Source organism: Enoplosus armatus, chromosome 12, assembly GCF_043641665.1.
Source record: "Enoplosus armatus isolate fEnoArm2 chromosome 12, fEnoArm2.hap1, whole genome shotgun sequence".
NCBI lineage: Eukaryota > Metazoa > Chordata > Actinopteri > Centrarchiformes > Enoplosidae > Enoplosus > Enoplosus armatus.
This window is the reverse complement of record NC_092191.1, coordinates 23,375,002-23,391,691: the sequence shown is the minus strand read 5'-3', so window position 1 is coordinate 23,391,691 and position 16,690 is coordinate 23,375,002. Positions and strand designations below refer to the sequence as shown.

The 16,690-nt window shown below is 40.2% G+C and overlaps 1 protein-coding gene across 1 annotated transcript; it reads right to left on the bottom strand.

Annotated features, from left to right (window-relative positions):
• Window positions 1-6,913: 6,913 nt before the first annotated feature.
• Window positions 6,914-16,675, bottom strand: pitx3 (paired-like homeodomain 3). Its single transcript, XM_070915938.1, has 3 exons — window positions 16,567-16,675; window positions 12,111-12,316; window positions 6,914-7,483 (listed from the first exon to the last, which is right to left on the bottom strand). Exons 1-3 carry the CDS (start codon window positions 16,673-16,675, stop codon window positions 6,914-6,916), a joined length of 885 nt encoding a protein of 294 aa, XP_070772039.1.
• Window positions 16,676-16,690: the final 15 nt, after the last annotated feature.

The window sequence follows — 16,690 nt, the reverse complement described above, 5'->3', positions numbered from 1 at the left end:
TTGAATTCTTATCTATGTAACATAAATGTATTAAGAGTTGTAGTTGCGTTGACTTCTTGTACTCTTTGAGAACATGAACATGGTCAAAATGACTGACATTTGGAACAGAATATTTGCAGACCATAGCTTTAGTGCTGCTCAGAGGCTCTTCAGTCTTTTCTTTGTTTTGTTGACCACATTATCCTCTGTTCTGTTGCTGATAAAAAAAAAGAAAAAAAAAAAAGACTTTGTTCCGGATCAAACCCCAAACAAGGCTTATTACGTCCCAACAGGTGTGCCATCACTGGCTGTCAGCTGCAGGGAAGAGCTCATTGTGTAGCTGCTCACACCTGCTGTGAGGTGAAGGGCATTGTGTAAATTACGGTTAGGCTGATAATACTGGTTCGCAGGTACAGGCCGACATAGAGAAGTACTGTGGCACTAGTTTCTGTTAACTCTGTGATCTGCTGTGGATGTTTTTTCAGTCCAATACAGTAACTGCTACCCGACTTTGAACCCTTTATGGCCTTAACACAGGTAAGCAGTGATCAGTTTTGTAGGATTTACAAAAGTTTTACCAACACATTATCCACCATTATAACTGCTGGTTTTGAGATTGTGTTCAAATGCCTAAATACAGTCTAACCGACAAAGACCCCTCGTGACCATATCATTTATGATATGACTGTTGGCTGTTTCCTACCAGCACTTGACCAGTCATTCCCTAATATTGATCAGGTAGTTCTTTTAACCATGACAAGCAAGTCGTACCATGAACCAATACTATTTTGTCAACTTAACCAAGTAGCATTTCAAGCCCCAAACTAAGACCTTTTCTTAACCAAGTAGTTTTCGTGCCCAAACCTTACCAAACCTGAACCATAGCGATGGCAGATCGCAAAACACTGATTTTTTGGAACAGCGTTTTTTGAAGGCAAACTATGTCGTGACCGGAGTGTCAGATATTGGAATCGAACTGGTCATATCGGAAGACAAAGAGACGAGAAATAACAAGAGACGCATTTTGTCATTTTAGTTTGGAGAATTATTCACAAGGGGTTCTCCCTTATCAGTGATATCCATCTGGGTTCTCTTCTAATTGTCATTTATCCAACATTTTAGCTGCTGTCAAGGCAATGCATCACAGTTACCATTGACTGACAATGTAAATTGTAATTTTGAGCTACTACTTTAGTTGAGTGTTTCCATCTCGCTCTACTTTAAACTCTGCCACATTTCGGAGGGAAATATTATACCTTTTTACTGCTCTATATTAATCTGACAGCTCTAGTAACTGGTTACTTTGCAGATTTTACATAGAAAACATATGAAACTCATACAATACGATGGATTGTTGTAGATTAAACCAGTGTTTCCCAACATTTTGGCTTGTCACCCTTTTTTTAAAAGCGGTGTCTAGTTGGGGCTCTTTGTCGTGTTCATGACCTAAAAAGGTCCAACACAACATTCACCCCATAAAAGTAAGGATTAGAAAAAGTCCAAAAAATGAAAACAGAATTTTTTTTTTTCTTCTTTCCTATCCAATTAATCATCTCACAACCCCTCAGATTTCTCTTGTGAGCCTTTGGTGCTTCCCAACCCCTAGGTTACTAAACTTCCTACCTTCCTAAAGCAGTTGAAACTAGACCCCAACGAGGTGCAACAGTAAAATGCTACTGACACACTGAGGCATCGGTGCTATAGTCTGCTATAGTCTGATAATGTCATATATAATGATAGAACAGTCACAGAAGAAGAACATTTACTTTTTGCTGATAAAATTTCTGTACTTTTACTTAAGAAGAATGCAGGACCTTTACTTGTAATGGAGTATATGTAATGGTACTTTTACTTAAGTAAAGGAACTGAATACTTCCGCCTCTGAGCAAACGAAAACTCTGGAGCTGGCCAGGAGATCGCCGCACACCAGAAAACATACTTGAACAAAAACACCTGTAACAAACATCCATATAGTCACGTGGCAAAAAGAAGAATTTTGTTAATCTTATCTTCACCTCGACGAAACTTAAAATCACTGCTACCTAAATCACTGCTCGCAATTAACTCCCAGAGACTTATCTCACTTTAAATAGGCTGAGCAAACAGCTCATCAAAAGTATCCCCAAAAAGTCACTTTGTTTAGTTAATAACTTTGGAAAGCTTGTATCAGTGCCAGTTCTAATTTCTTCTAATCCCATACCAGGAACAAACGGGTAAGGAGAGTGTGCGGAATGACTCCCTCACTCTTTTGTGTTTCCAACACTTCTGCTCGAGTCTTAATTGTATTTATTTCATTTAGTCCTCCTCCTCCGGGACGATCTACCCTATCAGTGGGGAATAATGAAATGCAAATAGACTGCACTTCCTCAAATCATAACCAGGCAGTTTATGCAACTGACAGATTTATGGGTGCAGGTCAGCGGAAAAATTACCCCTTGTGGGCAGGAAACACCTGATAGATTTTTAATAATACACACATCATCAACATGTTAATGTTCAATTTAACGGACAAATTCTGCATAATCTGTTTTTTTTTTTTTTTAAGTAAATCAATTCATCCTCATTGTGATTATTGTAAAGCTGCGTGTGTTTACAAATGGCCGTTCAAAGCCGCTTTGTCACCGTGTGATTGTTTTTTTTTTTTTTAGCAAAATTAAGTAGAAAATATGGGCCATCACGTTTTTATGTGTAACGCTGATTTGATGTCTCTGGGTAACAGTTTGCAGGATTGGTGTTGCATTAAAAAAATGTGTATGTGTTTCACGATATCATCTTACATCTCCCTCCATGTCAGTGGAAGCTTGTATCAAATGTAAACATGAACTGCCTTCAACTAATCTGACTGTAAGAGAGAGCTTCAGTGACAGGTTACACACGGATCCAGTAGCACACAAGCATGTCGCCTAATGAGTCTTTGGCTTGGTGCTGGCATGATGTTGTCCATACCAAGTTCTAAGCCAGAAATACAATTTGTGGTATTTTATTCTCATTTTGGAGGGGTTTTTTTTTGTTGTTTTTCTTTTTGAGTCGTGCACAGACTTTGAACGTGTCCGGAGAATCATGATCTACAAGGGAAACATCCAGACTGTTAAGCAGATATGTTGTGAATGCAGTGCCTTGGCTTTGAATGTTTGGTGAACATCTCTGCATTTTCAGTGTCTTTTTTTTGCAGTGAACAGTCAGTAAAGTAAACATATATATATGAGGCCATCATTACGATGGGAACACGTCGACGTTCTGACCCATGAATACTCAGTTCTCATGGTTCTGGGTCAAATTTTAAAACGATTTCAACAGACCTGGTGTCATGTAGAACCGCGTATGTTCCACCTCTAATTCCTCCATCTGTTACTCCTCTCTATTCTCCGAGGTAATCTTCCTCTGCTTCTGTATTTTTTTTTTTTTTCCAGGCCACGATCTGTTCTCTCTCTCTCTCTCTCTCTCTCTCTCTCTCTCTCTCTCTCTCTCTCTCTCTCTCTCTCTCTCTCTCTCTCTCTCTCTCCTCGCTAGCTGTAGTTTTGCACTGAGTAAACATCAGGGACCGGCAACACATCTCCCCTCCGGTGGAATATTGATTCTTTGGTTGTGGCGTGGTGATGAAGAGCACATACTGTGACCGCTTCAACTCACTCCACAAAATAGGTTTGTCAGGGCCACCGGGAGAATAGCTGCTGTCGGATCAGCAAATTGATTTGGAAAGCTCCTCAGTGCCTGTTTTTTTTTGTGTTTTTTTTTTTTGTGTTTTGAAAATAGTAATACATTTCAAACATTTTGAACTGGAATTTCTTGATTATTGATAAATATGGATGTATCAATTTGCCAATTTATGGGGTTGACTTGGCCTTTGATTAAGATTTCTGGTCAATAACTATCTATCTTGGATGTGACATGGGTGGTTCCCGCACTGATGTTCTCGGATGCCCCTAACATGAATTTAATCTAATGAGACATTTTGGTCAGACTCCACGTGAGCACGTGTCAACACTGTCGATCAAACCGAAAACACCAATTTAACTGAACGACAATGCATTTTAAACTATAACTATTACTAAAAGAAATGAATGAGAACATGAGAATCGGCAAACCTGGAGACACAATCGCTGTGTCCCAATGTCATGCTGCATGTCATTTGTATATGTGGATCTTTATAGCATGCTGTTTTTTGCAGTTGGTACACAAGATATCAACATACTTTGCTTGTTTTATACTGTCAGGAAATGATGCAACATATGCGCCATCAAACTTCCGTGAAACCGGAGACCAAAAAATCAGAATGCAAAAAATGTTATCTTTTAGGAGCTGTCTCACCACCATTTGCAATTTTATTTGCAACTTTCTGCACCTTTTTTGAGTGCAGTCTGTGGGTACAGGTATACAGTATTATTAATGTTGTCTGATTCATCGCTCTGCTCTAAGATTCAGCTTTTCCGGCTTAGTATTTTTGGTAGCATGTCAACAGGGCCATGGCTGCCTCTGATGACACCTATTTTCTTTTGGAAATGTGTAGGTTTTTAGCAACCTTGAGGAAGTTAATTATGAAGTTTTTTTTCTGGCTGATTTTAAGTATTTTTAGACCCAGTATTCTTCTTGTAGTCAGTGGGGAGAGGGTTTTGATACAGCATCTCTACTCATGTTGGGGAAACAAAACTGTCTAATGGGCCTGTAATTGAATAATAATTTCTTAGAAAGTCTCCTGGAGAGAACTATGCAATTATGAACTAATTGCCGGAAAGATTGTTTTTTTTTTAATGCAGAATGTTTTGTCTGTTTAATTTCCACATTTGTTTATGAAAATTATATATCACATTATTTTATATATTTTGTACAGTGTCTTTTCACTATATGAACAACTATTTATAAAAAAAAACAAAAAAACAAAACATGAATTCAATGTCTTTTTACTTACTTTTGCGGAGCAGACTCGCTGGTAAGGACTCTGGAAAGCTCTGGGGGAATAAAAGTGGAGTAAGTGGACCTTGAGTGAAGATTACGGTTATATTCCATGGAGATAAAATAGTTGGAACGTCAATTTGTAGTTTTAAAGTCAGGTTCTGTAAACGGCAGCTCCAAATCACAGGCTGTTTTATGTGTTACTCCAACAATAGTTCATATTTTTGGGGGCTCACAAATTGAATTTGGAGCTAGTAAGTGGACCTTGAGTTATTGGTTAGTTATTAAACTTCTCATGGCAGGTCAAAAATGAACAACCAATCAGCAGCCCATCTACTGATTGTTTTCCGTTTTGTATTTCAATATGCCAAAACAAATTGTACTTTGATACTTTACTTTTGAGAATATTTGTTTTTAGTTGTAATACGTGTCAATTAAAGTGTAAGAACACTTTAATAAGATTTGTTTAAAATATACTTTATGAGCAGTACTTCTACTACTATAAGCAGTAGAATTTGTGTGGTAGTGGCAGAATGTCAGTGTTGGATGGTCCAAATGTTGATTTCCACCCTTGTGACAAGATATTTAAGAGAAGCCATGGGATTCAAAATGTGACTTTGTAGATTTTACCTAGAAATCATCCTAAAGGACAAAAAAAAAAAAGACAACAGTGCAAATGTCAGAGCAATAAACAGTTGCAGGGGCTGATGGGGATTGATGGGCTGCTAACCCCTTGTTTGTGGCTCAGCCGGGATACCTGGCTCCTTGAGGCCCTTATGTAATCCTGGCGCTGCTGTAGCCTCGGCCTCTGAATTCCTGCTGTGTTACTGGATAGCCTGTGGTTACCACACAGAGTGTAGGTCAAACATATCGGTGAGCAAACCATCGGGAACATCTATATCCTCCCCACCCCCCCACCCCTCCAGCCTACTACTCTCTTTCATCGTTGCATAAGTGTTGCCATGGAATTGAGTCAGGGTTTCCATGGCATTGCGCTCATTGTTGTGCGGATATAGCGTTTTGGCCTCCATAGGCTACAGATTAGAGATATAGAAGGACATGTACCGGTTTGCTCAATGTCAAAGTCCATTTGTAGTTCATAAAAACGGATCATTTAATTGGTTCTTTAATGAGACAAAGCAGGCTACACCAGAAAAAAAAGCTTGTTTTCTTGTTATGACAACTGCACTCTTACATACATTGTTTTTTTTTTTTCTTTACAGTCATTGACTCCCTTTGTATAACACCACACAAATCTATATACTCAATGGCTTTTTAGAGTTTTACTTGAAAAATCTTGCTGATATTCTGGTATGTGTGTGTGTGAGTAAATTGTTGTTTTTTTTGTGTGTTCACTTTCCAGGACTGCCCTCCCCTTGCCCCGTCCGAGCTGACCTTTGACCTATAACCATTCCAAGAGGAGAGGAGTTCACAACAAAGTTCCTAACGGATGTGCTCATAGTGCATCAACCTAGGGCCTTTTGCTTTTGAAGAACATGCTTTTCTCATCTTTAAAGTACGTTTTCAAATTTTTTTTTTTTTTTGTCACATACAAAACAGAAAAAATGTCCATTATATACATCCTCCATTTCTCCCGCATTGCAACCACAGGTCCCTTCTCCTGCGAAAGTAGCAAAGATCACATTTGATGTTTTTTGGGCCAAGATGTTGATCACCAGTCCACTTGAAGCATCCTTGTTTTATTTACCCTTGGTTTCTACGTTTACTCAATCATGCAGTTCAAAAGAAGGGGGGGAAAAATATAATGGATAATAATCTTTAGAAATCCTTTGAAGCAGTTGGTCAGTTCGGCGACAAAGTCTCACAAACTGGAGAGAATTCCTTCGAAGAGTGGTGGTCCATCCAGGCATGCCTATTTGTTGTGTTGTCAGTTTTGAATATTCTAATTGTGCACCGTCGGAACACAATCTGCCAGTCTGCAGCACATCTGGCAGTTTAGAAATGGAACTGAAGAGACGTGAAGTGGGGTAGTGGACTTACAGCTGGTCGGGTTGGGTCAGGGGTCGTCGTCGGAGCTTCTTCTTCATACCGGCCGGTCCACAGCGTATTGGCAGGGGCTCAGGTTGGACACGGGGTTCTGCACCGCTGGATACGCAAAGTTGGTGTGCTGCTTGGCCTTGAGCCGCAGGCTGGCCAGGCTGGAGTTGCAGGTGTCTCTGTACATGTAAGGACTGGCTGTGGTGGCGTAGGGGCATGTGGCCGCGGTCACTGCTACCGTGTTGAGCGCCGTGGGGCTGTTGAGGTTGTTGAGGTTGCCCAGGTTGTTGAGCCCCGTAGTGGGGACCCCAGCGACCGCTGAGGGCACCATGCTAGAGGCCATGTTCATGGAGGGGATGGAGCTTGGGGGCGGGAACATGGGCTGGGATGACAGGGGGCTTACATTCATTGAGTTAAAGAATGGGAAGCTCTTGGCAGAGAGCGGGCTGCTCGCTAGGCTCTTGGTGGCCCAGTTGTTGTAGGAGTAACCCGTGTACATATCATCGTAGGGCTGCATGAGTCCATTGAACTGGGCACCAAAGCCATTTTTGCATAGCTCTGCCTGCTGGTTCCTCTCCCGTTTTCTCCACTTGGCACGTCGATTCTTGAACCATACCTAGGGAAGCCAAAAGGAGACAAAATAGTTTGAGCGTCTATTTGTTGAACCCTCTTTGAGCCCCGATGCTCCCCTCTGAGCCCCTAGAAAGGGCTTCTCTCGATAACATGAAATATGCATGACTAAATAAACTACAGAAAAAAGCATCCTTACATAAAACTGTTGGAACTTTGGCAGAATATTTTGTGTTCATGTAGGATGCCATTGCTCATAATAGGAAACATTAAGAAAATGTGTTTTCAAGGTCTTTAAAGGTTTTATCGAGACATTTCAAATGCATTAAAAGATTCTGCCTACTTTTGGGCCAAGGAAAATGAAGAAATACACAAAAGAATGAATATGAAAATTCAGCAATTTCCTGGTTGTAGTGTTGTGGACTGCTTTCCCAGATCTCTACGGTACAGTAGGAATGATGGCCATGCATCGCCCCTGGTTCCCTCGACAAAAAGCCAATGGGATTGTTCCATGGGATTCTGGATTATTGCAGAAAATAAACTCTGTGGCAAAACAAAAGTTTATGATACTTAAACATTTTGTTCAGCGAGATAATCTTCACTAATGAACGCCACTTTTATGAGTTTTGAAGCATAAATGGAATCAGCAGAAGTAAAAAGCTAACATTAGGCTACAAAGGAACTCCACCACGGTCGCATTACTTCAACGTCACCACCACTAAGCTTCACTTTTAAGAGAATATAGATATATAGACAGATAGATATAGAGTATAAACACAACGAGGCTGTGAAGGCGGACTAGTGAGTAGATGACTTTCCGCGTTCGGCATGAAGACGTTTAATGTCCACGACAACCTCTGTAGTCTCATTTAACCGCTTGTTAGCAACCGCCTTTTTTAAGACACGTAAAAGCTTCAAAATTCACGAGTGAAGTATTTACTGTGTTTTGGCATAAAACAAAATATTGAAATCTCAGCAGACCTTATTTCCGGCATCTAACCAAAAACCCATTAAAAAAAAAAACACTGACTTTGAGACAAGGGAACCGGAAGTGTTAAAAAGCAAACTCATTTCCGGGTTTTAGGACTCCTTCCTGCGCTCTATGGCAGTGAGAGGCAAGTGGTAATGCGGGGTAAAATATGAAAAATTCTGCGACTTGCACACGATCAGTCAGCAATGCTTAAGCGGGTGACGTGAATCATTTCACCCACTTGTCAATCATAAGGCATGAGATGTTTTCAAAGCTTCACTTAGAATTGAGATTAATGTTGGGTTTTTTTCCACACAAGGAAAAAATAGAATGACCGAGGTTGAATTATTTTCAAAGGACTTTTCCCTTCAATAAAGTCTAATTCTAAAACACATCCAGTCAGAGTATCCTAACCCCTCTCAAACACTTTCAGTAATATTGTGTGCAAATGCTTCCAGAATTTTGGAAAGACATAATGATCCCCTGAAAGTAAGTAGAAGTGTATCATCAAACAGTCGTGTTAGGCAAGGCTTATTAAAACTAATCATTGACTTATTTGAATAGTGAGATCACAATGAAAGAAATGTCAAGGAAGGGCAATCTTCACATTTGTCATTTTATGGTCCTATATTTGGAGGATATGAATAGGATTAAAGCTTTAGTGGAAAATCTAAATTGAGGGATCTGAGGGAAAAGTGCAGAGTTTCCTCTCGGAGTGTAAAGTTGTACACAAACTTTTACTCTGAATTAAGACAAAGCGTTCAGTTGTGGACACATAAAAAGACACAAATACATTAAGTCCAACGGTCATCTGTTAACACTCATGTATTTGTTTTACATTAAAATCATTTGGTATCAAATGTGTTATCTCTTTAATCCTCGTAAAGCTTTTACAGGTCTTTCCTGTGTTGATATTCAGCCGCTGTCTCCCTGCTCCCTTGGCATGCATGCTGTGTATCATCCAATCCTCTGTTATTATAGTAACAGAATGCTGTTGACCATTAATATGAGCATAAAGTGCATGACTCTGAGTTTTCCATCCCACTCAGTGACAGCAGGGGAAACCCCACGCTGGAGGACAGAAGCTACCCAATCTTTGGCGCGACTCGGAGGCAATGCCGTTTGAAGGTTTGTGGAAAAGGCTGAATGTCAAGGTTATTCAGTGGCTTGTCTGCAGCCATATTTATCCGTCTTCTGTGAAATGGGCAAATGATTGCACGAGGAGGAGACCAAAATACTCTTGATTGATTTGATGGTGATGGTGGGTCTAAAGTGTATTGCCCGTCTGTGAGAATGAGGATCCCCAGCAGGTCGGCTGTATAGTGAATGATGAATTGAATTGTATAGTGAATTTGAACGTTTGACGTTCTCAGTTCCCAATGGCGAAATCTGTAACCATGTAATTCAGACATTCATTTCAAATGTAGGCTAAGCATTCTTAGCGATGACAGGGGCATACACTACGCAGCATCACCTTTTAGAATATATTTTTTTTAAAAATACATTGTCAGGACCCTTGATATCTCTTCTGGAATAATGTCCAATTTAAAGTAGTGAGACATTTAGGAAGAGTGACTAAAGCGTGTGGAAGTAACACATTGGACTTGTTATCGAACCTTAAACCTGTAGTTTAAGTTTTTGGACTTTTTGGCCACTTGCATAAAAAAGGCTGTAAACCCAACATGTGATATATTATACATACACTTGTTAGCAAACAGTTGCCTGTTTACACATCTTGCAAAACGTGGAACTACGTAATATTCATTGGGAGTCGTATTTTGAACCACCCGATGAATGTCCTCCGTTTAGTTCCGGTTTGGTAGCCGCGCATTTCGGAGATATGCTACTAAATGCTATCAAATGTGGTATAAACATTAAAGTTCCCCTCCAATATTCTGATTTGTGACCTTCCCGTCATGACATTCCCATTGTCCTTGCACTTGTACTTTACACTTATAGTGCTAATTAGCAAATGTTAGCATGCTAATAATATGAAATAATACGTTTCTATTTTGGGTTAATAACCCTAACCCGAACCATTTCGGAATCATATGTTTTCCCCTGCAGTTACATCACAGGGAACTGATTGTATATAATCTGACTACAAAAGGGTTAGCACTGTACCAATATTTAGCTTTGGCAATGATAACGGCATATTTCAAAATTGTATAGAACTAGAGCAGATGGTCGCTGTAACATTTGTGACAATATTGCTACACTGGTTTCCATGGGATGACCGAACTGTAACCTTATATTTTCTTTCTATATTATATATTCTGCTATTTTTTATGGTAATAGAGTGCTGCAAGAATGAGTCCTAAAACCCAGAAATGAGTTCACATTTTTACACTTCCGGTTCCCTCGTCTGGAAGTCAACAGGTTTTTTGAATGGGATTTTGGTTAGATGCCTGAGATAAGGTCTGTGGTTAACACAAGCTTTAGAGGTTTCAACATTTTGTTCTTCGACATAAAGTACGTCAGTAGATACCCCCCCACTCGTGAAGTTTGAAGCTTTTACGTGTCTTTAAAAAAGGCGGTTGCTAACAAGCGGCTAAATGAGACTACAGAGGTCGTCGCGGACATTAAACACGGAAAGTCATCTACTCAGTAGTCCGCCTTTACAGCCTTGTTGTGTTTATACTCTATATCTATCTGTCTGTATATCTATATCTATCTATATTCTCTTCAAAGTGAAGCTTGGTGGTGGTGACGTTGAAGACCGTGCTGTAGTTCCTTTATAGCCTAACGTTAGCTTTTTACTTCTGGCGATTCCATTTACGCTTCAAAAAAGTCATAAGTGGTGTTCATTAGTGAAGATTATCTTGCTGAACAAAACGTCTATCATAAGTATTATAAACCACAGAGTTTATTTTCTGCAATAATCCAAAATCCCATGGAAAAATCCCATTGGCTTTTTGTCGAGGGAACCAGGGGCGGCGCTAACTTCCGAGTTTGCCTACAAAAATACGTCATCACTGCAACACTCTATAGCCAGATTTAAAGATTTTGAAAAATGCTAACATTTTTAGTTATATATGGCTTTAATTGAACATTATATAAAAAATAAAAAATAAAATAAACCCCCACTATCTGTAAAACACCTAAAAGGCTTTAAATACAACAATGACATATTATCACCTTTTACTTTGATGTGGCAAACTTGTGGGCAATTGCTTCTTCACACAACCAGCAGACACAGACAAACGCCATCATTCATTTTATAGCAGCTTTAACGTTGAGCATGAAAAGTTGACTCTCAATCTAAATCTAAAAAAACTAGTCTTCCTCAGCAGATGAATGAAGGCCAAGAACGAACAGCATACCAAAAAATGTTCACATTCCTAGAGCCTCAGCAGGGGGTCCTGCTTTAAAACGGCACAGGGAGCTGCGTTGGTCAAGGCATGTCTTGTACCGATCTCGGTGGTACAGTCGTAGTAAAAGATTAATGTGCTACCATTACCAGTAGCGGGTCTAAGAATGTAAAGTTTGAGAGCAGCACTAAGGGTAAGGCCATGGGGGTCCATTAAAACCTAAGGGTCGACTCATTTGGGAGTCACCTTTGCACACGAGATTGCTCGAGAGCATAGTTTATAATATGTCCAAAATGGAAAGAGTTCATCCACTTCAGGAGCATATGCTCCATAAATGTCTGTACACTGTGATTTTGATATTTTACAATATGATCAGGGTTCTGTGTACCCACCCTGACCCGTGCCTCAGTGAGGTTGGTCCACACCGCGATTTCCTCTCTGGTGCTCATGTCGGGGTAGCGGTTCCTCTGGAAGGTGGCCTCCAGCTCCTGAAGCTGCTGGCTGGTGAAGTGAGTCCTCTGCCGCCGCTGCTTCTTCTTCAGAGAGCTGTCCTCGGCACTGGACTCATCCAGCTGGTTCTGGTGGGACTTCTCTGTGTCTGCAGATGATGGCATAGAAAGGACAAAAGTGATTTCATGAGGACTCTGGGATAACATGACACAATTCTTGACCTTCGAGACAGTAGTTTTAAAATCTACTACTCAAAAGCTCCCGAAAAATCGAGTAAATTAATCTTGAATTCAGACTTCTTCAGAATGCGCTACAGACGGCTATATCAATGAAATGAATGAAACATTTAGACCAATAAATATGTCTGAGTGGAAGGCAACTCCTCCCTGTAACCCGTTCAATACACCACTGTGTGCTTCAAATATAATTTTACTTTGTAAAAATTGTAGAAATGCATACATTGTACCGCAGATGTCGCACATTTTGAGTTTTGAAAAGGATGAGGTACAGTAGTACTTTATTTTACCATAACCGTCCATTTATTTGCGAAAGGGCTAATTTAGTGCTAATTATAGGCAGTAAACTTGGCAATTTGCAGTTTGCGTTTGTAAGAACCAGCAAACAATATGCTTGCATGTCGTTACAAGTAAAAGTCCTGCATTCAGAATTACTTTTACTTTAGACAAAGTATTATCAGCAAAAATGCACTTAAAGTGTCAAAGGTGAAAGTGCTCATTAAGCAGAATGGCATATTTCAGAGTATTATATTATTATATATATTAAAACATTGCATTATTGTTAGTAATATTTGAAGGCATAAGCAGTGTTTCAATATCGTCGCTGTTTAAGGTGGAGCTGCTTTGAATGCATTTTTATAATGTCGTGTAGTTTAATCTACGCAAATACGTACATTTCTGAGTTCATCATGGACTATGTTATGTATGTCAGCTCATTAACTATAGTCGCTATTGCTGTCGATGTTTCACTCTGAAATGTAGTGGAGTAGAAGTACCTCAACTGTGGTATTTGTATTTAAATGTCCTTAGCTGCCTCCACGCCAAATGGAAAAAGATAAAAGTTGTAGGGTGAAGTTTGTTGTTGCTGCTAAAAGTTTAATCATGGGGGGAAAAAAAAAGACACAATTTCAACAAAAGATATTAGAATCATTTATAATAGTTGATCTTTTCTTATAACTGAAAGCTTTATTTTCAACTGGGTGCTCAGCTTTTCACTCGGCCTGCCGTGCTTTGAGTTGAAAACGAGTTATTTATTAAATGCACTTCTGAACATGTGTGAACATCCATGTTCCTTGTAATTAGTATCAGATTTTATTGTAATTAGTATCAGATTTTATAGTCCCCCTAAAGGAATCATGACATTAAGAATTGCGCATCGGTTCCCTTCTGGGTAATTATTGAGATGCTTTGGTACCTGTGAAACAAGGAGTCACCAGTAGTACACGGTGACAGCACTGAATGCACTGAGCATCCAAAAGCATATACACTCACTCAGAGAGAGAGAGTAAAGATTTTAGACAGGAAATGCACCTAAATACAGAGCTCCTCTGCAGAACATTTGAACCCCCCCCCCCTGCTCTAACTGACACCTGGTCTGACACCTTTTCACCCTTGGATTGCATCAGCATCAGAAAATGACAAAAGAGAGAATGATTCCAAACACGTAGCAAAAGATGTAAAGGGACAGCGGGGTGGTTGCGTTTGTCCCCCAGTGCGGGTTGAGTTTAAAGGGCCACACATCCCATGTTATGTCTGCCAGCCCCCCCCCCCCCCTCTCTCTCTCTGCCAGATCTTACTCCCCGCAATTTGAGGACCTCACAGAAAGAAGTGAAATTAGTTGGCCAGCTAATCCCGCGGATCAGGCTTTTGTGACTGGGGCAAGTCGGGCTCTGTTTGGCGAGGGCTTAGCTCTCTGGAGCCGTTCGAAATGATCAGCGGGGTTTAAAAAGAGGCTCCACATGGGCCACCAGCAAAACCAATAAGGGCCAGACCGAGGCTGTTATCTGGCAGTAAACTGACACTGGATAAGCTGTCACTTAAGGCCAAAGTCTACAACACAATACAGAGGAAAGGGCAGCCCTTTTTCAGAGCGACGCGCTGACCAACTATAAGAGCAATCTGGCTGATGATGTGCCCGACACGACAGAGCAGTTCCAGGTCAGCGTCTCTGAAGGCTTTAATCTGGGAAAACCACTGCAATTTTTTATTTATTTATTTTTTTTTTAACACGTGGAAGAAACAAAACGGCAAAATTCAGAATATATTCTCAGAAAGAAAAAGGCTGCCGTGTTCCACACATAATCAAAGAGCAGTAACGAGGACATGTGGACTATCAGGATCTTTTAAAAGCAGTCTGCCAAACGTGCTCTCAAGGGTTATAATCAAAGTCAGGCTCCACCTTTGTCTTTTAGAGAGAACGGGTGCACGACAACAGGCCGCGTACTTGCGCCTGTGGCATGGGTGGCAACCTTGGTGTGGTAAGGTGTGGCAGCCGTATTCATACTTCACTTCCAGATTGAACGTTGTTGTGTTTTGTGTTCATTATAAAGGCGGAACAAAAGCCAGCAATAAACTGTAAAAAAAAAAAAAAAAAGTATTTGTAATGTCATTAAATCCCATCATGGATAATTCAGGACTGGTGTTACTTCAATATTGTTCCCTCTCTTGTTTGCTTTCAGAGAGAAAGACGGGAGGAAAATATGTGTCCATATAGTGCATTTCCTTAAGGCGACGCCAGGACGTGGCTATTTGCTGGAAACTTGTGTAGCCAGGATAGTATATATATATAATATATATATAAATATATATATTATATATATACACGGAGGTCAGGAGGCCTTTTGTTTCTTTTCTTTTCTTTAAATCGTGCGTGTTTTGTTGAACACCACACAAATTCAGCAACGATGTACATATTGAAAGGGGTTTCACTGTGGACCTGTACGTGTGATTAATAAAACATGTAAGTCACATTTAGAAAAACAAACAAACAAACCAAAAAAAATGGCATAATTTAAAACAATGTGTCATTACCACGTTTCGATAATTGGGTGATCCTCCCACCCACCATCAATGCAAGAGAAATGCAATTGGGATATCTGTCAATAAGGGCTTCGTGCTAACACACACACACATCATCATCATCTGGGCCTGTTTTAATAGAATCAATTTGATATTCAAGCCCCATTAAAAAAAAAAAATGTTTTTTAAAAAAGCATCAGGTCCCATTAGAGAGAGGTTTCACTTCAGACTAAATGCACGTCAGCCTAAATGAACTGCACGAGTCTTCCTTGAGGAGATATTCATGGCAGCATTTTGCACCGCATTTCTTTCCAAAATAGTTTGCGTTTGACAGTTTGTTAGGGCTGGATTTCTGACCACACACACAGTTTAGCAATTAGATTGGGTTACGCACACATAAACACACACACACATACCACTAGATAGATATAGATAGACAAATGGGGAGGGGAGGGGGGGGGGGGGGGTGTTATAGGCTATGTATGGGAAAAGTTATAATGCTGTAAGAACTGTTCCAAACTTTTCAAAAAAAAAACAGGAGGAACAGAGTTGAATCAGAGGAAATACAGCATATGACCACATAAGGGATCATCACTAAGAATCCACCAATCAGCACTCAGCATTCAATTACACAGACATAAATGTATGACCACCCGTTATCACGTGACAACTAATAACTAGCAGCTAATATTTTGCCAAATCCCAAATTCTTCCCCCCCCCCCCCCCCCCCAAAAAAATATATTCTTGGTCAACCATAATAGTTTAAACCATTCATCCGTTAGATGTTTTTGTTTTTATTATTATTATTAAATATAGATCACTGAAGTAGACCTATAGATATGGTGGATTGAATGGATCATAATAATGATTTCTTTTTGTACAATTTCCCCCCGGGGATCAATAAAGTGTTTCTGATTCTGATTCTGATTCTGGTTTTTAAATAAAGTTGAATCAAATCCCAAAATTTGAAATGGAGTTAGGCTCCTCATGAATTTTCATATGCAAAGTCAAACGAGTCCCCATACCTTATTACTATTACAGTCGGTGCACAGACTGACGCAGAGAACCCTCTCGACTGGGGGGCGGGGGGGGGGGGCTCAGCAGAGGGCATGGTCCTCCCGAGGCCGTTTGACAAGCGAAACGCTGCGTTGTTTATGGCATGTTTTCTTCTTCTTCTTCTTATTTTTAATTTTTTTTAATGTTCATTGGCTCTGGTTTAAAAATGTGTGTGTGTGTGTGTGTGTGTGTGTGGGGGGGGGGGGTGTTATTAAAGCAGAAAAGAATTGCAATCTCTTTTATTCTTATTAGTTATTATTATTATTATTATTATCATCATCATCGAATATTTCCTCGTCGACGTACCGCTGTTGTCCTGGCCTTTACATCCCTGGTCGTGCTGCGGGGTCCCGGAGTCGGAGAGCGACAGCGCCGGGCTGCGGGCCTCGCTGTCCGTCAGCAGGTTAAAATCCATAACCAGGCTCTGCAG